Raw genomic sequence first — 23,663 nt, forward strand, 5'->3', positions numbered from 1 at the left:
TTTGGAATTGTGCATTTGGAATATGGCTAATATCTTGCATCCCTTCTTTAAATTTTTTTTTTGGGAGTAATTAAAATTACTGAATTATAATATCGTACCTATGCACAATAAATGCACATGCTTTAATAATTAAAAGCAACTAGTTAGATTATTAATAATGAATAATTGGAACAAAGAAAATGTTCCCAAAAAATGCCATTGAACCCATGTTTACCCCAATTATATTCATTCAAAGGGCCCATCTGCCTCGAGTTCGAATTCACTGCCATCATAATTACTTGAATCTGTATGTAAGGGTATTGTGATCCGTATTTTTATGGCCATGATGGGCGTAGTCGTTGCACCATGCCACCATCATTAATATAAACTGTTTTTAATTGATTGCTCAGAGGTAGAGCATCCAGTAGCCCAACGCCTGGAGCCAACTATTTTTTCCATTCATGTGCAGTTCGTGGGCAGAGCGACGCGTGAGCAGCGACAGCAGCGTCCACACGCCGTCTTAGCCATCTCAGTCGTCTTAGCCATTTGTGCCGCCGTCTTAGCCATCTTGACCCAAGCGCGCGACTGGCACATTTCGTAGCCGAAGTCTAAAAACTCAAACTGAAAACTTAAAACCGAAAACTAAAACTGAAAACTGAAAACTGAGCTGAAAAACTGCACCTTCGCCGGTGTGCTTTTAGGGCCAAAGAGTCAAAATCCGTCATTGTAACAACCTCTGCTGCTGCTGCTGGTGGACTGGGATCACAGGGGGAATGGTGGCCATATGGAGATGGAGATGGGGATGGAGATGTTGTCATGCAACTACAGCCGGCATTGCGGACAGGTTGACGCCAATTCCGATGCCTGGTCATCCCTAACAGGTATTAGTATTCAAAGTTTTGGAAGCCCAGCGTCCGCTTCGTGATGCTGATAGATTTTAGCCAAATGGCAACGGTCATGGCGAGATGGTGATGGTAAGTCAGCGATCGTAGCTGTCGCCATGGGAAGAATACGGATGGAGATGGATGGTAAGGTAATTCCCTTAGCCATAGTCACTCTAGGCCCGAACCCGAACCCGAAACCGAAACCGAACCCAATCCCAAACTCAAACTCAAACCCAATCCAGTATCCACATGCATGCACGATCGCATCGCGATAGCTGAGGTGCCAAAGTCGCTTCTGCCTTTGACAAACATCACGTAACCTAGACAGCAATTCGATTGCACCCGGTACTCGCCGATTACAATGGCATTTTGTCCTCAGTCAATTTACACTATTAATTACCAATTAATTAAAATCGAGTTCACAGAAAGGCGATCAAATATGTAGAATTCACAAAACTAATTTTGGACATTCAAAATATTATATCCACATTTTCTAACATGGCTTTGATTTTTCGTATAACAACACATTGCTTACCATATTTTTCTTAATTTTGAAAAAGATGTCATGGCCATACAAATTTAAGTCAAATATTATATGGCATTTTTTTCTGTATTTGAGCTCTACCTATATGAGTTTCCAACATCTTCCAAAGTTACAGACATTTAATAGACGTTTCCTAGATTAAAACTATTAAAAAATTTAAGGGGCATAATGTAGTTTCTTTATTATCTATGATATTTTTTTACCAGCCGGGTATCTTCTATTCGACTATAAATTATTTACTAGGTTTTTCTTTCATGTTAACAAAAAATCATGCCTTAATACATTGCACTTAACTTCGGTTGATTAGGCTATTCAAAACTTAATGAAATGTTGGTGGCTCACACATAAAACCACAAACTTATGGTTATAAGATTTTGGACTCATCAAGGGTGTGACAAAATATCTATTGCGTGGATCAACAAATATCACATATTCTTGCATACAGTCGGCGGCACTGGCTAAACAAATACGCGACCCAGTGCTCAGAAACTTAGTCATTACCGGACATACTTTAACATAAAAATAGGCAAGAGTGTATATTACTTGATCTTCAACAAGTTTTGATAGTTCAGACACACCTTCTTTGCGAATAAAATTAATTTTGATGCTTAACAAACAAGCAAATATTAAGTAAATATTTATGTGCTTGCCTTTTGACGTTTAAGTTTTTATAAATTATTAATTGTAATACAAGAAATGCAATTACATTTTTTTACTGCAGTGATGGTGGACCTAAGCCAATTAGGCAACCACTTAAAATTATTTACTAAGTATTAAATCTTTCTGGTTGAACAAATTCACAATCTCTATTTTATAATTTATACTTGTATCAATATATAAACTGTTTTGGATATGGCGCCCTAATTGGTTTAAGTTTAAGATTTATGAACTGTCCAATCATTTGTAAAACCATTTGTTATAATCAACGTCTAACAACATTCCATCTATAAATGTCAGTAAATTGATTAGCATGGTGCAATAACTGTCTTCTCGAAGAAAAGGCTTGTGGATATTTCATTTCCGGTTTTGGAGCACCAACACAAACAAGTTTTGAATGAAATTAAGTGGTTTTTAAAAGTATGCTACAGAAATGAATCATTAGTCTGTTGTGGTTTAAAAGTATTTAGTCTTTTATGAAACACAATCGAGTTGTATACTTTAGGGGCTTTCTTAAGAAAAATTAATTAGTAAAGTATGGTTAAAATCTATTAACGTTTAAACGCTTAAGTTTTGATTAGAGTTGAGAGTTGTATATAAAAATGTTTGGTTCAATTTTAAGGCAAATTTAATTAAATTGTGTATTATGAATTTATTTTACCCCTTTGTTCTTCTTGCGTTTAATAATATCTTAATTAACTTTAAGAGTCGCAATGTATTTAAAGTACAATTTTGGATTATAGTCAACTCCAAAAACTATTTCTTTACATTTAATTATTCTGGATATGTTACCAAAGAACAGGGTAACATTGTGTATTTTTGGAAAATCATTTAGTGTAACATTTTTTTTATCGCACTTCAAATAAAGCTCTCTGATAAAAGCTGATTCCTGTGCGTGTGCAAGCATTCTGCAAGTGAAAATGGAGCTTTCGAAATTGATGCAAAAATCGATACAGTCACAGCTGTTTGTGTACAACAAGTGAAAGTGTCCCGAGTGCCGCAAAATATACTCCCAAAAAAACTAGCATAAAATCCCAGAGTTTTGAACTCCAAAAGTGCCTGTGAGGCGTGAATACCTTCGGAGTTGGTTCTCATCGATTCAATCAGGATGCCGAGCTCCAGACGTGCCATTCTGAAGCACATATTGTCGGGAATATGCACCAAAATGAATCGCACCAAGTCGGTGCCCACTGACGTCATGGAAACGCCGCTCAACCGATGCCTCAACACCTTCGACATCGCTCTGTTGGGTAATTGATTATAAATCAATAGATAACCGGCTTGTTTCTATGCTATTACCTTTTTAAAGGAACAATTTGTTAAGGTATCACGTGGTATATTTCATGCTTTTTTGGGAAAACATATGCCAGCGTAAAATGTAGAGTTAGGGGAACTTAGAGATACTCCAATTGGGATTTAAACGAGGGCTTCCAAATTTTGAACATGAAATAATGAATGGGTTTCAATGTATGTCCTTGACGCTCTTGAAGATGTTCTTTTTAAACATTATATCTTTTTACAATAAGATTAAGTTGCAAGAAAATTCGTATCTAATATTTTGAAAAATTGTTGTTACAGGCATAAAATACACTACAGTTCATATAAAGAAATCTAGGCTTAGTCAAATTGTAGATCAATATCTACAAATAAACCCCAGATACACCCAGAAAAAAATTAATTTATCTTAGGAAACATTTTTTCAAATTAGGAAAAAATTTATTATTTTAGAAATAAATACCTAACGAAATCAATATATGGCTTAAGCAGTAATTTCTAAATTTAAGAGCTTCAAGATTTTCCCAAAATTGTGTATCATTCTTTTTTGAGTGTACGGCTTAAAACCTCCAGAGAATTCCAAACAATCCATATAGGGATAAAATATGACTTATGCTTATCTACACTGTGTGGCTTCTAAATTATTGCCTTGAAACCCTCCGAAATTTGATCAGAATCCCGTGTGAATAACACTTGTCTGTACCATTTACCCGCAGGAATTGGCCATATGGTTGGCGCTGGCATCTACGTGCTGACCGGAACGGTGGCCAAGGAAATGGCCGGACCCGGCATCATATTGTCCTTCATCCTGGCCGGCTTTATATCCATGATGGCTGCCCTGTGCTATGCGGAATTCGGAACACGGGTGCCCAAGGCGGGATCCGCGTATGTGTACACGTACATCTCGATGGGTGAGTTCTGGGCCTTCGTCATCGGCTGGAACATCCTGCTGGAGCACATGCTGGGAGCAGCATCGGTGGCCCGGGCCTGGAGTGGCTACGTGGACTCGATGCTGGGTGGTTGGATTGGTAACACCACGCTGGAGCTGACTGGTGGGATCCACGAGCCCGGTCTGGCCCAGTATCCGGACATCCTGGCCTTCCTGGTCTGCATCGTGTATGCGGCTGCCCTGGCCGGAGGCGTGAAGGCCACGGCCATGTTCAACAGTCTGCTCACCCTGGTCAATATAGCCGTGATGGTGCTGGTCATCAGCGTGGGATTCTGGTATGCGGACAGCAAGAACTGGTCCGAGGCGGAGGGCGGATTCCTGCCCTACGGCATTGGGGGAGTCATCGCGGGAGCGGCCACCTGTTTCTACGCCTTTGTCGGCTTCGATTCGATAGCCACATCGGGGGAGGAGGCCAAGAACCCATCGATCTCCATACCCGTGGCCACGGTGATCTCCCTGTTCGTGGTGACTGTTGGCTACATCCTGGTGAGTGCCGCCCTCACCCTCATGATTCCCATCAGCGAGATCAATCCGGCTGCTTCGCTGCCGGAGGCCTTTGGCCAACTGAACCTGTCCTGGGCCAAGTACCTGATCTCCATTGGAGCGCTGTGTGGCATGACCACCACGCTGCTGGGATCGCTATTCGCTCTGCCGCGCTGCATGTACGCCATGGCCTCGGACGGGCTGCTCTTCAGTTGCTTCGGCAAGATCAACCCCACCACCCAGGTACCGCTGCTCAACCTGGTGGTTTCCGGCGTGCTGAGTGCCTGTCTCGCCCTGGTCTTCGACCTGGCCAAGCTGGTGGAGTTCATGTCGATAGGCACCCTGCTGGCCTACACCATCGTCTCGGCCAGTGTGATCATCTTGCGGTACAGACCCATGGAGCGGATCCACACGACGATCAGGGTGCCAGCGGTGGCCGGAAGTCCCGACGACGACGACGACGACGATGACGATGAGGATGTGGCGTCGCAGTCCAGCATGGACACGTCCTCGCCCACAAGCGAGATGATCGAGGAGGTGCTGGCGGGCAGGCTGAAGGCGCAGTTCAGGTGCCTGGAACCTCTGCTGGGGCGCTTTGAACCCGGTTCCGTGGTCTCCGTGGCCGTTATGCTGTTCATCTTTCTGAGCTTCGCCATCTGTGTGGAGCTGAAGGTGTCGTGGACGCAACTCTACACGGGCACCTGGTGGGCCTTGCTCATCTATGGATTCATCATCTTCGCGGCCAGCACCTGTGTGGCCGTAATAGCTGTCCACAACCAGAACACCCGTGGCATGATCTTCAAAGTACCCCTGGTCCCCTTCGTTCCGGCCCTGGGAATCTTCTGTAACATCCTGCTGATGGTCCATCTGGATGCCGTGACCTGGGTGAGGTTCTTCGTCTGGGTCTGCATCGGAATGGTGGTGTACTTCCTCTACGGGATACGGAACAGCAAAGAGGGCGAGATCTGCTCCTCGTACTCCATTCTGATGACCACCTCGGAGGCTGGGAAGGTTCCGTGGGGATCGTTCAAGGCGGCATCCGGTGGCAAAAAGGGCGGAAAGCACACCATCTTCGAGAGATTTACGGGTCGCAGCAAGGCGGAGGACAAGAAATCCATTGTGGAGGAGAGCGAAAACGAAACCTCCGGCTATTCCTAAGTCAATTCTTCCAACATGTATCCACGATTTCAGATCAAGGGACTAGGGACAAATAATTTGGCTACAGTTTGGGTTTTCAATTTGTGTTTATGATTCACTAAAAAATCAAATGTAAATAGTTAAATCTTCTTACTTACCTTTCCTTATTGATAATTTCCGGGATTTTAACAAATTATTTTGTAGTTTTTTACGTGATACCAAGAACAGTCCGATATGAAATATGTTGTATTTATTTTACTACTTTATTTTGTTGTTTAGGGCAATGGATTCGTGTCTGATTTTTTCAGCGTTCTTGAACTAATACGGTTTGAAATCCCTGCTACAGGTGTACTTGAAATAAAAATCTCTATTAATCACCCATTCGAATTCTATGCATTCCGATAACCCAACGTTGAACGAGAACATATTGCTAAACTAATGATCGATGGAAATTTTGGTATATATTATAACAATGTACCCTTATCACATTACATTATAGCTGTCTACAGTGTATTATTATTATTATTCAGTGGCGAGAATGGTATTACACAAAACATATTTACTCTGCAAGCGTACAAAATAAATTTATTAAACGTTATGCACACAAAGCATTTGTTAAACCATAGTACATACATGTCTTTAAATACCTATATATTTATATATATATATATAACTGTGTAAATAAGCATATACAATATTATATATTTGAAAATATATTTATTGATGTATACATTTGTGGCTTGGTTTTCTCTTGGTATTAAACTTAATTGTTGTTATAATGAGTGAAAAACTATTTTATTGGGTTATGCTTTAATACCTTAAAATATTCTCAAGAACTCAAGGTCAAGGTCAGGGAATACCAAAATATGTTTTGGTGTTTTTATAAATCCAATATATTTCTAATGCCCTCGCAGTTCGTTTTCAGGGACTACAACTTTTTGCCAACTAATATTAAATTTTTAAAAAGGAAAATAACATTTCTAACGACTACAGAGAACTATTTTTTCTTATTTTAATCTATATAAAACAAATGACAAATGACATCTTAAATCACAGGCCAGATAGATATTTCATAAGAATATTAAGGGGACCAATAATAATAATTATTATTTTTTTTTTTTTTAAGTAAAACAATCATTCATAACATTTGGTTGCTATTGAAATTATCTTTTCAAATCTGCAATGATCATGTTTTTTTTTATTTTATTGATTTTTGAATTATTGTATTATCAAAAAGGAGTAATTATTTTTAAGCGGAAAAAAATTTCACTCAGAAATAATGAATATATTGTTAGCGGTATTAACTTGCTTAAAAATATCACTCAAAACCCGATTGCAGCCGTTCTGTCTGGAATTATAAGAATACGGAAATTTAAAAACCATTTGCACAACGGTTTACAGAACAAAAACCTTTTTCGCTTAAAGTTATTTTTATTTTCTAATTAATATAATAAAATCCAAAGGAAATTTAATTTTTAAGCAAAATCAATCAAATTTCTACCGAAAATATCAGTCAGTTAACAGATTACCTTTCATTTTTTGTTCTTTTTTCTCTGATCGTGTACAGTTTATTTCATTTTTTAGGTCCCTTCGAAGGCGTCCTTAAATCCAAAACTCCTACAGGCAGATAAACCTCCCTAATAAGAAGCGTAGGCGCATATGTTCAGCTGCAAGGATATCTCGGAATCTCAGCATCAGCCACAGGAAGCAGGTGGTGGTGTTGGTGCACAGGATCATTTATAGGTCCTTTTGGACCACTGCAGGCTGTATTTAGTGCGTAGAAGCGTAGAATTTCAATAAGGGATGCTGGATTAGTCGCTTCAAAGACTGAAATTTTCATGTAAAAAACTTGTTTTTGGATTAATTGCTGCGGTACAGCAACAAAAATACCGCGAATCTCAAAAGATTGCTTTAAGTCTGATAGAAACCATACGTAGCAATCTTTTAGGCAAATTTAATTAACGTTCCACAAAAAAATATTAAATAAATAAACAAACTTTATCAGATTTCTGATTGCATGATTATATCATCGTTTATTGCGCATATCTTTTCGTTAAAATTTTCAAGTTTTTTTTTTTTTTTTGTAAAAAAAGTGTAACAATGATGACAATATAAAAAAAGAGGTTTTCCAGCTAGTTTAGTGTCACAAAAGAACAATAGACAGGGCTCATCCCGGGTGAAACAGGGTCGCGAGAAAATACAATGGGCAAATAAACGGCGCAATTACAAAATTGGGGAAAAGGGCCAAAGTTCGTTTGAATCTATAGTGAAAAATGAGAAAACTTGACAAAAATTCAGTCGAAACCCACCCCGTGAAGATAAGATTAAGAATATTTTCCATTCATAAATGTGGATCGGCTTTACTTTGGTGTGGAAAAACTGTGAAATTGTTATACCCATTCAGAATGGGTTTCCGGAAAGCCTGGAAAAGCACATATGCATAACAAACCAACCTCTCAAGAAAGGGTATTCTTAATGAAACTGTTTTGGATAATATTTTATTGAAAAATATCCTTTTGATAGCTCAAACAATTGTCATATAGGGGTTGACAGGGTTAATGGTGTTTTGCAGTCTGTACCTCACTTTCTTTTGTGTCCGAGATGAGAATAAGGGGTTAATTTTTTCTTCAAAAATTCATTTTCCATGACAAACTATTTTTTTTTGCTGAGATCTGTAATATGAAAAACAGGGTAGCAGCCATTTGGGCTGTAGAAATCATTTTCACCTGGGAAATGCCGGTGCCACCCGTATTAAAAATGTGTCGCAAATTACCAACCTTTACGTCCAGAAATGGCAATATTCTACTTGGATCCTAGGAGATTTTTGCTACGGTTCCCACGCCGTGACTGGTAATAATATTTCTAAGCATGTGTGCGAGAAAACATCAATACTATTTCGACGGGGTATCTCTTTCATACAGACATTTTGGACAATGCCTAATCCTCAGCATGCTGGCATCTGGGAAATGCATCTGGGAAGAACTAAAACCCAGAAAAGGGCAGCAATTTTCACCACCTACGCATAAATGCGTGTGACCGGGAAAGTGTTTACTGTATTTGAACCCATGCTTGTGTCCTTCAAACTGAATGGTATCTTTAAGACTACAAAAAACAAAATTTCGATGTGAAAAATTTGTTGTTTTCGAAGCAAACTTACCTCAGGAAATACAATAGTTCATCTTGAAATGAAAAAATATCAATGTTGTTCTGTGCCCGCACAACTAAAATAAAGTTCAATTGCATTACTCATTACATGGTTTTGTTTTTCTCTTTGTAGTAAAAAGAAAGTTTTAATGATTTCTATTAACAGTGGGTAAGCAGCTTGTCTAATGTTGGATAAGCTTTGGGTAGTTTTAAATATGTATGTTCACAGTAAATCATTTCGTTGGAAAATTCCCCTATAAGTTTTAATCAGATCAAGTTCCCTTGCATGTTTTGCCGTCCACAGAGCGTCGCGTTTCCATGACAATTTATACACTTTTTTCGAACCAACCACCGCCTAGGTATGTGGTCATTGCACCTGATATTATTGTTGGCAATAAGCACTTTCTCCAAACACCGCCGACAACCTGTTGTGTTGTGTTGTATACTGCACGCTCGAAAGAGTGAGAGTGTATCTTCTGTGATGCCCGATTCGATTTACCGTTCGTAAATTGTATTTACACCGATCAGCTAATTTTTGATATGATTCCCGTCTTCAAAAAAATAACTGATTCATTTTGCTTACTAATTTTTTATTTTATTTTTAAACGTTTTTACTATTTATGTAGATATAGTAATCTTACAATTTATAGATAAGAATTTCGTGGCTTTGAATATACTCATGACTACTATCAACATTTAAAAAAAAACTGTGCTTGAGTTTCATAATTCTGTGAATATGCTTACTTCTAATTTATGATTCCATTCAGTCTTTTATATTTTTCGTTTGCTTTTATCATATTTTTTGTTTGCTTAATTATGACTTAAATTTTTTTTCTTTTTAGGTTCCACTGCAAGTGTAATCGGTGTGCTTATCACGTGCAACAGCTTAATCTACTTTTTTTTATAAATGCCAAATCATGGCCATGCATCATGCATTTCCCATCCAAATAGCACTCACTTCGAGAACTTCACCTTCCATAATTTCGTGCGAATCTGAAACTTCGAAGTGAGTGAATAATAAAACTCCTGACCACCAGTATACAAGATATTCAAGTTTACGTGTGGTTGGTTGTTCAGTGAATGTCGTTCGTTGTGACGGGGCTTCAAGTGGAGAATCAGGAAGGGGAATTTGGATACGGAATCGCGAAGCGTCGTCATCCCGAATTGATGACGCAGCCGATGACGCATTCAGTTTGGCGACTTTAATATGGGGAGAGAAATCTAGATTTCATGCCAGCATGGCAACAACAAAATACCTGCTAACTCAGACAACAACAAAAGGCATGCGGAAATTTTAGCAAAGCTACATATGTACATCCATTTCGCTCGCCGCGAGTCTCGTAAAAAAGTAACCGCTTTTATAAGATATCTCAACCGAATCAGTTTTGGTCACAACACTTTTTCGAATTTAAATTTAAAATGTAACGTATTCTTGGTGGGGCTTTAAGCACAGTGGGTCAAAGAGACTCTACGGTAAAGATAATTTCATAAACTTGTATTTAGTTTATTTGTTTTGAGTGCAGTTGTTTTATACAGTCTGGTGAAATCGTACAATCGACTGGTGAAATTAAAGTAATCTGTTCATGTAAATATTTGTTGTTGGATCGTGTTACAACAAAATTAAATATTGTCTTTTACAATTTGTTGTTTGCAATGAATGATAAGAATAATATTTTTGGGAAATATACTTTTTTTTAGCTAAAAATTAAGTGATTTTTAATGAGGTAAAAGTACTTCTCTATCTGAGAAAAATCATATTGTGTTTTTTTTAAGTACGTACATGTACTTTTTATTTTAGTTCTAGATAAATTCTTTTGTAATTTTTTGACGCAATCGTTCGGTCTTGATTTCCAATTTCTTAGAAATATAATTTGCCCTATAAGCCTGCGGTCAAAAATTAATCATCATTGCGAGCCTTGGTGAAACTCAGATATGATTTATTGAAAAAAATTGTTCCCATTCACTTGCACTTATATATGTCTACGCATGTGTACGTGACTATTTCTATAGAATATATTTCCTGTATATACATACAAATATTTTCATATCAAAATGTTCATGCCTTCTTAATCGTATAAATAAGAGCAGTGACCAGAACGAGGCAATAAAAATCTTGCATATAAATAAGCCATACGTACACGAAGCTATTTCTGTTTTTAACAATATATTTTGTAATTACTGCCTGATATTCCCATATAATTTAACTCCTTTTTCGGTTGAATTGGTGTCACGGTACCAGTATAATTCTCGTTTAAATCTTCTTTTTGAAGAAACAGATGCAAAAATGTGGAAAGGGACGTCGAAAAAAGAGAGAGACAGAGATGAAGTTTTGTTTGTTCTGCTCGCGATTTTCTCATTCGTATTTATCGGCTACGCATGTGGAAAGAAGAAGAAAATGAAACGGACGTTGCGTTTAAAAATGAGCGTTACATTATTAAGAATTCAATCGCACGGCTCGGTGGAAAACGCATTGATAAAAACCAATGCCCAAAATACATTGTATGTACACCTGCAGTTAAAATATTAGCATCAGGGGAAAATCATACACAAAATTTTAAAATTGAAAACACAAGCCGTTAGATTTAAATGAAGAAAAATTTATTTTGTATTTATGAATTATTTATGTTACACGAACTTAAATAATGCCTGCATAAAAAAAGGTAGAGTGCTTAAGTACTTTTAAATTTATATGTACAATTTACTGACTTCTCGAAATTATTTTCTGGAATAATTTGACAGATATAGAAAAAGGTCATATTATTTCTCATACTGGTGCTACTATTTTGAGCGCATTTGTGTGCCTGTGTATTCTCAGTCCAAGGACCAGACGGATGTCTTCAGTGGGAAATCACCTTGCGCCAGCTGCAACTGCACCGCATGTACAGCCCTGCACCAATGCACTATATGGCGGAATATAGTGCTTAGGGGTGGAATAGTGCAGCTGACTATAGAAATCTACCTGCGACATAATGCCGCTCGGTGGTTCTTACCTGCTCCTCGAAGATCTCCTCTGATCACTACCTTCTGTCGTTGTCGTAATTCCTGCGTAGCCCAGTGATCCTCGTTTCGGGACAGCTGCAAAAATCATGAAATTGTCTGCACTGCGAAGACAAACAGCAACACATACATACATACACACACAAATGAGTAATGATCACGCACAGGAAGAAATTCGATGATCGATTTGGTGGATCCATAAGATTGTAGGGCACATTTTAACATTTTAATATATTTGGAGAAAGAATTTAAAAACTTGTATAATGCGGGTAGTATAAGTCGAGCAGGCACAGATTTTTTATTGATATTTAAATTGTATGTATTTCTATATATTTTTTGGAGAGTAACCTTGAAAGATCCACTGGATCGGACCCATCATCCGATAATTTCTACTATAATCCATCGAAGTAGCCTACTTTTATGAAGCCCGTGCTCCTTCCATAGTTTTAAGATAAGGAAATAAATGTTATTATTATATTTCAAAGAAAATTTATCCAGAAGACGCTCATTTGGGAATATGGTTGAGAGGCCAAAGCCTTCCAAATTTCGACTATTCTTTAAGTTTTTGGTCCCTGTAGTCTAGGTCATACCCGCATCATAGCGCATTTCTGCTCTTAATACCTATTAAAACTAAATACAAAATCGAGTTGACTGTACTTATATTTATTTGATCTTTAAATTTAATTCATACAAAAGTTTATTAACCCTCTATCTAACTAAGTTGTTGCCACGTTTAATTAGTGCGCAGATTAATATGAAAATCGTACAAGTTTTAAGGGTTGCTGTAAAGATAGTGTTCGTACAGCGAGGTTTTTCGAGTTCAGTCGTCGGGAATGGGAATTTCGGCGTTCAACGCAATGTTTTCAAAAATAACGATGCTGTGGCTCTCCCTCTTCCCGTCCATTTACATTTTGAAAAATAACGTTGCTCTCGGTCTTTCCTCTCCCTCTCTATCTCTCTTTTCCTCTCCCATCCATCAGCATTCTCACCTCTATATTGCTTGTGTAAGCGAGACGGAAACAGATCGGAACTGTGAGAGCGAGCGAGAGAGCGCACGAGAGCGCCGTTGTATTTTCCCATTCTCCTTGCGCTGTGCTTCTTCCAGCCACGCGAGTCACAGTTTTCGGTCACATTTCAAATTCAAACTGCGGAGTAGACGGTCGCGTTTCGTGTCGTTTCGCGAATTTAGTGTTCGATTTGTTTTAAAATCGCCGCATTTCGTCAGCGAGTACCCGCATTGCACATGGCCAAACTAACCAAGTAGCCTAAACCTTAATCGAAAGTTTATATCGGAATTAATCGTATACTAAACGGCGCGTCGCCAAATGTCAAAACAATTAACAGCTAAGTACAGCCAAGCAAAAGAGGAATAACAAAAGTAACAAGAAAAGAAGAAGAATTAGAGAAGAAGAAGACGTAGCGAGAGCAAGACCTGTGATAAAGTTAAGTGGTAAACAAGCAAGCATGGATAACAGTAGCAGCCAAAATAGCAGAACAGCGTCAGCGGCAACCAACAAAATAGTCAACTATTCACCGGCCTCGCCAACAGTCGCGTCCACCTCCAGCAGCAGCAGCATGAGCTCCAACCAGGAGGACACCACTGTACTTGGTCTGTTCACGCCCAAAAAGGAATTTCCCAATGCCAAGATGCTTCAGACCATCCGCGAGAAGCTATTGACTCCGGGCGGCGCCTGTGACCTTTTGGCCCTAGGAATTGCTGCGGAACCCACGGATCAGCAGCCCGTCAAGCTGATCCAACAGCGTTATCTGATCAGTGCCCAGCCTAGTCACATATCGGCCGCCGTGGCCGCCAAGACGCCCGCGTCGTATCGCCACCTGGTCGATCTCACCGCCTCCAATCTGCGCTGCGTGGACATCTTTACTGGGGAGCAGTTTCTCTGCAGGATTGTCAACGAGCCGCTCCATAAGGTGCAGCGGGCCTATTTTCAACTGCAGCAGCAGGATGAGGAGCTGCGCAGAAGCACCATCTACGGTCACTCGTTGATCCGACCCGTGCATGACATAGTGCCTCTGTCCAAGGATCGCACCTACATACTCATTGCCCCGGTTCCGCAGGAGAGGGACTCCACGGGCGGAGTGGCCGGAGTGTACGAAAATCTGCACACCTATATCCGCCACGAGAAGCGACTGTGCGAAACGGAGGCGAGGGCCATATTCCATCAGATCTGTCAAACCGTCCAGGTGTGCCACCGCAATGGGATTATCCTCAGGGACCTCAAGCTCAAGCGGTTCTACTTCATCGACGAGGCCAGGTGAGTTGCGTCCCCGGTCCCGGTGACACCTTCAAAAAACCCATATCCATATGCCATATGTATGCCTTATAGCAACTCAATTGCATATGGCTAGTCGCTTTATTTTGCAATTCGATGGAAACTCGTTATGAGCGAGAGATCTTGTTTGTGGTCGTGTGTTGGTGGTGCCACAATTGTTGCTCTTGTTATTGGCCCGCAATGTTGTTGTTGCTGTTGTTGCTGGCGCCGTCGTTGTGGGTAACATTGAACATTTAACAAGTGTTGCAATCGAATCACCAATAGGCCAACAAAAACAATTATACTGACAAAAGCGTACGAGTGTATGCACAGCTCAGGGGCAAATTGTAGTTCCGAAAATACCAATAAAGATTAAATGTTCTGTAACAGAACTAGGATCTTAGCAACTATAGTTTTATTTATGTATTTTATAAAACTCAAAATTTATGCAGGTTCTTAGGTTATATGATTGTAAATGCTTAAATGTTAATTAATTCAATATTTTTAAAACTTGGAAAATACATGTTCTCTGTTATCAAACTAAATTTTTAAATTTAAAAAATAATGCATTTAATGTTAATTATGTTTTATAACTTTCTTACAATTTCAATATCAACAAACTTTTTTTAGTTAAACCAAATTTTGTTATTCATACACCATGAAACCCATATCTTAGCAGATAACAAAATGGCTCTTTAGTTTTGACCTCTAGTGTACCTGTGTACATACACACAAGGGCCAATGTGCTACACAGTGATGGCGAAAATGTTGGGCCACCCGTTTCTCATTACACGTTTTGGAAGCTAGCATTATTGCCACATTTCAAGAATTGTACAACATACCATTTGCAATGTGGGTGGGGGGTGACGATTGGTGGTGTAGGCCACCTTCTACAGTGTTCTCTCGGTTTTTATAGTGTACTGAGAGAGGAACGTACAGATTACAGTGGCTGATGAAATATTTGCACCACCTCGCCTCACATCAATTCGAAATGTATTTTCACAAATGCTAATAAATACGAATGAATTGAAAACGCGCCGTCGCTCGTTCTTATTATCATCGTTTTTTACTGACATCAGCAGGGAATGACGTGAACAAATGTTCGATTCCATATGTTTTACAATTAGCGAAATATCTGCTGATTTTTTCGTCATTTCGCCGTTCTGTGCCAAGTGCAAAAACGGCGGAAGGAAGAAACCCATAGATCTCTATCTAGTATACCTCTCTCACCTTGGCGAGAAATAAACAACAAGTGCTCAATGCGATTTAAATGCGCTGCGATTATTAGCGCTGTATAGATAAGTACTGGGTACATAGGCGTGTGTATATCATATCATATCCATATCCATATCCATATCCAAAAGTGGCGCACACAAGCACATCCAAACAACGAACCGAATTTTTAAGGTCACAATGCGGTGAGTGCCCCTGACTCTGATCTTCTGTATTTTTAACGCATTTATGTATATGCCAGTGCCTATATACAAACGCGTATTTAATCTGTGCCTTATACTTTTATTTTATGTGCTCGCCTGTACATAAATACTTCCAAGGTGTTTGAGCACTTATCTGCCGCCGGTTTTCCGTATTTCGTTTCTGATTTTTTTTAACCTCTATCGCACGTTTAATTTGTGCCAAAGAGAGAAAGAGATCGTCCATTCGCCGCCCCCAAGACGCTCTTCAAAGCCTCTCTTTTTCTCACATCGAGGTCGTCAGCTGTAACTATTCTCCACTTCACCATCTTAACTTGTATTCCGTGCACAGAAACATTTTTATTACATTTTCATTGATTCATAAAAAGCCTTGATCTTAAAAAGTATCACAAAGTGATGTTTTATTTGTCACAAATTGACTTGGTCCTAAAAATATTCATATGCTGATTGATAACTAATCTTTTAAATAAAATAAAAGAGGTTTTAGAAAACTGTAAATAAACTTAGAGTTTATCCAGAAATCATAATGAATATTATCTTAATGACGATTAATTATTATTAAAAGATTCTAGTCAATAAAATATTTAATAATCATTATTAAATATTGGGATATAATTTAATTTTTTTTTTTTAAGTTGTTTGTATTGAAAACCATGCCCAATAAAATATTCAATACTTTTACCACTAAAATATTACAAATGTCAATTTGATATTTATTTATCACCTGTTGATATCAAGTTGAAGGTAATAAGTTTTCTACAGTGTACAGTGTAATTTGTGACGAGGCGCGTTTCAAAGCTTGTTTTTGTTCAGGGTCAGCTCGAGGTTTTTTTTCGGCCTGCTTTGTGTTTGGCTCTTTGGATGTTTGGATACCAGACCACGGCGACCGTGTGTTTGTATATCTCTCGGTTGGCTATTGGAACCCCCCTCGTAGCCCCGTAGCCCCCGAATGGGAAGCATAATGTAGTGTTCGGATCCCAGCAGAAGCGTCGTTGCAGCAACAAGTTGCGATACGTCACTTCACTCACTCACAGCACAGCACAGCACAGCTGACTCTCTTTTGGCTCCAATCGCTGTGTGTGTTTGCAGGCGTTTTCGTTACTTTTGTACTTTTTGCATTCGAATGTGGGCCAATGTCAATGGAGTGGGCCAATGGAGGGGGAGTGCAGGGGCGGAGGCACTCGCTCATGGGTGTCGGGGGTCGCAAGCTGCGCTTTCGTCACCAACCCAACTTAACACAGCTCAACTCAACTCAACTCAAATCACAATGCTCTCTCGGCCAATTCGCCTTTTGACTTGTCAACACGCCAACGCCAATGACAACGACAACTACAACTGAAACGCCGTGGCCGATCGATTCAAGTCTCTTCGATATTGCGCTAGCTAATGGCCCCACAAATTCGGGGGTTATGCAAGCCCCAGGGATTGCACATGATGTAGAGCTCAACGCTGGGTCTGATGTATCGGGTACAGTTGCGATCAGAATAATGGCAATGCCAACTCAAGGTGTTGTCAGTCTTTTGATACTGATACTGTTCTTCAGTGTCTTCAGAACTTATTTGGTAACAATGCTGGCATTACCAAATTATAAAGACTATCTGCTTATCAGTTTGTAAATTATACATACCCCATTCTGTTAAAGAAATTTTTTTATTATCGCTTGCAGAACACTAGAAACCTGTATAAAATTCTAACTTTAAGACAAATAAAATAAAGACAAAAATATATTAAACCAAAGGGCATATTTTTATTGGAATTTTTTTTCTTCTCCATTACAGAACTAAACTTCAGTATGAATCACTGGAGGGCTCAATGATCCTCGACGGCGATGATGACACCCTAAGCGACAAGATTGGCTGCCCACTGTACACCGCTCCGGAATTACTTTGTCCCCAGCCGACGTACAAGGGCAAGCCGGCAGACATGTGGTCGCTGGGAGTGATCCTGTACACGATGCTGGTGGGTCAGTATCCGTTTTACGAGAAGGCCAACTGCCACCTCATCACGGTGATCCGGCACGGCAACGTCCAGATACCCATGACGCTTTCCAAGTCGGTGCGCTGGCTCTTGCTGTCGCTGCTGCGGAAGGATTTCACGGAACGCATGACCGCCAGCCACATCTTCCTGACACCGTGGCTGCGGGAGCAGCGTCCCTTCCACATGTACCTGCCCGTCAACGTGGAGGTGGCCGAGGACTGGAGCGACGCGGAGGAGGAGGCCGAAGGCGCAGCTGCCGATGCGATGGACGAGGAGGAGGGCGGACTCTGTCCGCTGGGCAACAAGCACGAGTACGAGGACATCGGCGTGGAGCCGCTGGACTACACTCGCACCGCACTCCAGATGGCCCAGAATGCCAACGGGCTCTCCACGGAACCCGAACCTGACACGGACGTGGACATGGGTTGATTGGGGTTCGTGTTTTCACCCACCCACGGGTTACTCTCTGGGACACGCTGGCGCGTTGGCTGCATCCGGCTGAATGCCGGCTGATTAGCCGCCGGGATAGGACATATCGGGTGATATGACACTGTGGACACCCTGGCCCTCCTGGTCGCGCCGACTCCGACTGCGTTCCACGTCGTCATCCTGCAGGTGGTACTGCCAACAAAGACTTAAAGCCTCGCTTAGACACTCTCTTAGACACACAAGAACTCACTGCCTTCCAATCGCGCTGCGGCCCCGATCCGTTAAAGAATCGCGCCGCTCCGCAGCCTCCTCTGCAACCGATTCTTCCTAAAACCTACCTATGTACAATACATTTAACATTTTAATTTTTTTGCAACTGTTGATCTTATCAAAGGACAGTCGCCCTGATTTGTTTTTGGGCTTTAAAACACATTAGTTTCCATGTTAAAAAAAATGCAACGAATGCAAATTGTTATTTATTATTTAATACTTCTGTATTACGCTTCTTCTACTATTAAAATCTTGTAAGTGAAAATCGTGAAAAAAAAACATAATACATTGAAATTTGATCTCACCAAGAATAATTCTAACTACTAAAGGTAGTGATTTTTTCTTTTTGGGCTTTGGGGAACTATTAATTTACGCAGTAAATATATTTTAAAGGTACCATAATAACTTTAATTATGTGGAATTTCATCATTTTTATTGTGTGTCAGAACATATAGTTATCAAACAGAACTGTTGTTATGGTTTCTGAATTTCGACGAACTGGAATGCTACAAAAGATGAAAACAATGAGTCAGGAACCAAGATCTTTCGAGCATGAATGCGTCATTTTGTTTACTAATACAACATTCAACATTTGATTAGAATCAAATAAATACTTTTGCCAAAATATCAAAACAAACTCTAAATTCTAATTTGTTATTCAAGCCTAATCCATTTGTTTTGTAAAGGTGATAAATAGATGTTTTACGGCTTTTTAGAATTGCAAAAAATCGAGAGAATTCTGAGAGTGGAATATCAGAATATTAGTAAGAGTCAGGTGCGAGATTCTCAATTACCAAGTTATTCCCAAGTTGATAATGCAACCAAGAGAATTCAAGTTATCAGGTTGGCGAACGTGACTCTGGCTACGGAAATATTTGTGACTTGCTCTACAATAGCAATAAACTAATATTGTGAATAGCTGCGAATGCGGAGGTCCCACGACTGTCATCTGATGTGCCGACGTGACGGGGGCTTCGCATGTATGCCCCGATTTCGGGGTCTGTGTGCTGTGTTCTCGGGCATTTTTACCTGTGGCCGAGCACTTTGTTCAGATTATGAAATTGCCGACGAGAGAACGAGAACTGCGCAAAACGCGAAAACTGCTGACGACGACGTCACCTTCAGATTGTGACTATCAATTTTTGGAGCTCAGTGCCACGCATGAACTTTTCCTAGATACGAGCGATTGCTCTAGAGCCGACCGGAAAATACCCATTGGAAAGTACCCATTTTGGGAAGTAATAACCATTTGAATACGTCTACATCCCTATATTAAGTTGTGAATATTATTTCTGATTATTAAGAACTTATTAAAATTTTCTGATCTAGCATCAATATCATGTAATCTTATCATGTTTAATATATGTACTTATGATATGAACGTGTTCTATACATAATAAAAAACTTTTTAAGTAATAAATAGAATTAAGGATAGGTATTTAAAACTTCGAGCTTCTGAGATCTTTGTAATATGAAAGGTAAAACCAATTGTCACTTGCAGTATGATAAGACTTTAACGGGTCTTATAGAACGGAACGAACGATCCAGAATATTCGCATTCCTTACTAACATGAAAGTCACGATTTTTTTTTTTCAGATGATGTTAGACACCTTGAAGTATTTTTAAGAACCCTAAAATAGGGGGTCATAATACAAAATAAGTATGTTAAATAGAAAGTACAAAGGTGTGCTAGATAAAAGTGTCTAGCCCAGTTAAAAATTCACTTTTAAGGTTCTAAAAGTTTAAGTGCTTTGGGGACCATAAAGTAGACCTGAACAGTGACAGCTACGCTACTTTCCCTGACCCAAAAATAGCCGTTACACTTTTCTTTGTTATGACTTCTTGTCTATTCTCAAGATTTCTGGTATACTTTTTGTTCTGATTAAGAATTCGTTTTTCCCGCCTGCCTTATCTTGCATAAAGTGAATATTTGCATGATTATATTATGTTTACTTATTTTAGTACCTAAGAGGTAATGCAAAATTGTAGATATGTACCAACCATTTTTATCTGGTTTTCTGAATCAGTCCAGAAGTAGTAAGATTGTGTGCACCAATTTGCAGTACTTTTATAGATACAGCCGTAAATAAGTACCTAAGAAGATAAGATAAACTTTCTAGACAGATCAGACAGTATGTACGCTATTTCAAGTCAATCAAATGCTCAGTAAAGGTATTTAGCGCAAAAATCTCGTCAGTTTCGTGCCTAATTGCGGAAACAGTGTTCTAAATAACTTTAAATTGTTGCAAACGTATAAGTACGTGGTCGTGCGCATACGCATGGCACATTTGTGCGTACAATTGTGTATTTTAGATTTCTGTCCCCAAAATGTGCAGTTCCTGTCTATTTATTTTGGGGTATTTCAGTCGGGTTACATCAATCGATGCGAATCTTTTTAGTGTATACCACCTGCGTTACAGGAATTCGTTTGTAAAGATACAAACTCATTTCAGGCAGTTTATACTTATGTCCGTTAAGTTTAGTCTTGTTCAATTGAAGGTTTCACCACAATTTAAATTGAAGAATACATGAATAATTTTCCATGAATCTTAATTTCTTAAGTTAAAGACAAGTTAAATTAAAATATTTAACTATTAATAATCCAAAGCTCTTATAAAGAAGCTTGAAAGCTTAACGGATCAAAACGTGGCGGTAATGATTAATTACCATTTTCAAACACCAAATTTTTTCAAAAAAATAAAGATTTTTTTTGAAAATGTTGCTTTTTTATACTATATATAGGAAAAATATTTTAATATATAACGAAAAATTACACAATAACTAAAAACCCTATTTGTTTTAAGAAAATACTGTGTTAGATTTGATTGAGATAGTTAACACAACTAGAATACACAAATATGTTGAACTGTAATCAGTTCTATTCTTTTTCGAATAAACATGAAACTGTATAATTGCGCTACCACGTATATTTTTAATTTCACAATTTCAGGTCAAGTTACGTATGTAAGGTGAATTTTTATTCAAAGCTTTTGAATCAACATGAGTAACAAAGCAAAAATATTCTCATTACTCGCACGAGTCTGAGCGGTCGAGTTCTACGTGAACTTAACTAACTATTTAAATTTAACTATTTTCAAATTTAACGGTAAAGTTAAAGTGTTGGAAAATACGCCTAAAAAATAAAAAAATCGATAGAGAACTATCGGTTTTTCAGCGGCAATCGACGGTTTGCCATTCCCAATTTTGATTTGACAAAACGAATGTTATCTCAAAACCTTAAATTTTCAAGTACATGAAGGAAGATGCATGATCAGCTTTTAAAGCTGACAGATCTCACAGTCGACTGTTTGCTGCATATTTTTGAATACTGCTCAGAGGGGGATCTCCTTTGCCTGAGCTTGGCCAACCGATTTTTGGCGAACATAATAGACAACTACATTTTCTACTCACAGTCCATTGACTTGCTGCTCTGTGGCCACCGGGATAGACCGAGAATCGAGCAGAGGTAGGTGATGAGATAAGGAGGATGGTCGCCAGTTAACAACACCCCTTTGAATCCTGCTCCAGAAACCGAACCCGCTTGAGCAACTATGACCGCATCCAGGTGTCAAAGAACTGGGTTAATGGTACCTACTTCGAACGCCCCTACTTCCACCATGCACAAATGTTCCCCACGAAACTGTGCCTGGAGGCGGACGCCCTGTACATTACCCATGCGGGCTACCTGCGGAAGTACCGGCGCTCCAGCTGCGATGCCCTGCTCCGTCGATTCGAGGAGGAGATCAGCACGTCCACCCACAGCGACATCTCCGATTTCGTTAAGAAAGAGGACACCATATTCGCGGGACGAGTATGTGGATCGTGCTTCCTTTACGACGAGAATGGCATCACGGAACAAAGGATGCATCCGGCCAACGAGTATCTGTACTGCGTGGACTTTGTCAAAGATCTGTACGCCACCAGCACCGATAACTGCTGCAAACTGTGGCAGCGATCCCAGGAGTTCGGACTGACGCACTTCGACATGGTGATGAAGCTGCCGCATGCCTTCAAGGCCTTGGAACTGAGTTCAGACGGCCAGTGGCTTTATGGGGGTCTCTACACGGACGAGGGACGCCGGGCCCTGAGGGCCGTCCACGTGGAAAGGTAACCTTAAACTATGGTATACCTATGCATACCAAGTAGTCCTATGACAGTAGGGTATAGTAATCTCCATTTAGTCATACTAAACTACATAGTTCAGCTTTCGACCTAAAATTTTTCATATATGTTTTAACAGAAGAATGTTTGGCTTATCGCTTTGTGGTATTTAAAATTTAATTTAATTTGAATGCAGACGATCAAAATAATGTACCTTTTGTGGTCAGATTTCTTAAACAAATTATTTTTTCTACAAATTGTTATCAAATTATTTCTTAACAGTGGCGAGGAATTGGTATTCAACTCCAACACAAGATCCATTTACGACCTAAAAATGAAAGATGACCATGTTATTTTCACGGCCAACTTTGATACGACGTTTCGAATGTTTGACCGTCGCATCGATCGCGATGTAGCAATTTGGGAGGATCCGTTCGACTGTTCCTTTTATTCGCTGGAGTACGATGGACTGTATGCGGCGCTGGTCGGCACCAACAGACATGCACGAGTCAACCTCTACGATATAAGAATGCAGAAATATGTTCAACTATACTTCCCGGGCCGAACGCGGCAGCACAATGGTCTATCGCCCGTGTACAGCCTCGCCTGTGATAGCCAATATATGTTTGTGGCCACCGATCACAACCTGCGAGTCTTTGACTTCAAGTCCAATTGTGGCATTCAGAGGGACTACAGCAACATCAATGGGCTAATGAAGAGAAAACTATGAACATTTGACTGCCAAATAAACTTGTAAAGTTAAATATTTTAAATGTTCAATGGTCATTATTGTCTTGGACCAATATTTGATGTTTAAACGCAACAAAGAGGAGTATCTATCTATTTTGTTACTAAATTAGTTAAGAGTAATACTAATTTAGGCAATAGTTAGTACTAGATGTGGAATTCAAACTACTAAAACGAAGTATAATTTTAGACACTGTGTCATTAATGGCTTCAGATATAGATTTAAGAAGACAACATTTGTATTAAAGAAACAAGTTTAACATCTCACTTCTATGGGAAATAAATGAATCGATTTTTCAAAAAGAAGCGTTTGCTTCCTTATGGCAACATCAAATTTAAAATCATGAATTATAAGTGTAAACCTCTTCTGCTTTTAAAATTAATAA

At 39.4% G+C, this 23,663-nt stretch overlaps 3 protein-coding genes and 1 long non-coding RNA gene across 5 annotated transcripts; 3 read left to right on the forward strand and 1 right to left on the reverse strand.

The window, feature by feature from the left end:
- Window positions 1–619: 619 nt before the first annotated feature.
- On the forward strand, window positions 620–6,073 carry LOC128260096 (cationic amino acid transporter 4). 2 transcript variants are annotated; one of them, XM_052992806.1, is made up of 3 exons: window positions 620–860; window positions 2,933–3,314; window positions 4,056–6,073. In XM_052992806.1, exons 2-3 carry the CDS (start codon window positions 3,173–3,175, stop codon window positions 5,927–5,929), a joined length of 2,016 nt encoding a protein of 671 aa, XP_052848766.1. In that variant the 5' UTR covers window positions 620–860; window positions 2,933–3,172; the 3' UTR covers window positions 5,930–6,073. The 2 variants fall into 2 exon arrangements, with proteins under 2 accessions (XP_052848766.1, XP_052848767.1); XM_052992807.1 differs by lacking the exon at window positions 620–860 and having other exon boundaries at window positions 2,821–3,314.
- A 1,428-nt stretch (window positions 6,074–7,501) lies between these two features.
- On the reverse strand, window positions 7,502–9,481 carry LOC128260013 (uncharacterized). Its single transcript, XR_008268104.1, has 3 exons — window positions 9,066–9,481; window positions 8,686–9,010; window positions 7,502–7,672 (listed from the first exon to the last, which is right to left on the reverse strand). It is a non-coding gene; the product is annotated as an uncharacterized LOC128260013 (long non-coding RNA).
- A 3,640-nt stretch (window positions 9,482–13,121) lies between these two features.
- On the forward strand, window positions 13,122–18,742 carry LOC128260002 (tribbles). The gene is made up of 2 exons (XM_052992678.1): window positions 13,122–14,322; window positions 17,531–18,742. Exons 1-2 carry the CDS (start codon window positions 13,514–13,516, stop codon window positions 18,156–18,158), a joined length of 1,437 nt encoding a protein of 478 aa, XP_052848638.1. The 5' UTR covers window positions 13,122–13,513; the 3' UTR covers window positions 18,159–18,742.
- Window positions 18,743–21,292: 2,550 nt separating this feature from the next.
- On the forward strand, window positions 21,293–23,294 carry LOC128260007 (F-box/WD repeat-containing protein 4). Its single transcript, XM_052992684.1, has 3 exons — window positions 21,293–21,895; window positions 21,958–22,536; window positions 22,813–23,294. The coding sequence occupies exons 1-3, from the start codon at window positions 21,693–21,695 to the stop codon at window positions 23,258–23,260; spliced, it is 1,230 nt and encodes a 409-aa protein (XP_052848644.1). The 5' UTR covers window positions 21,293–21,692; the 3' UTR covers window positions 23,261–23,294.
- The last annotated feature ends 369 nt before the right edge of the window (window positions 23,295–23,663 follow it).

This window comes from Drosophila gunungcola, assembly GCF_025200985.1.
Source record: "Drosophila gunungcola strain Sukarami chromosome 3L unlocalized genomic scaffold, Dgunungcola_SK_2 000014F, whole genome shotgun sequence".
NCBI classification, from domain to species: Eukaryota; Metazoa; Arthropoda; class Insecta; order Diptera; family Drosophilidae; genus Drosophila; species Drosophila gunungcola.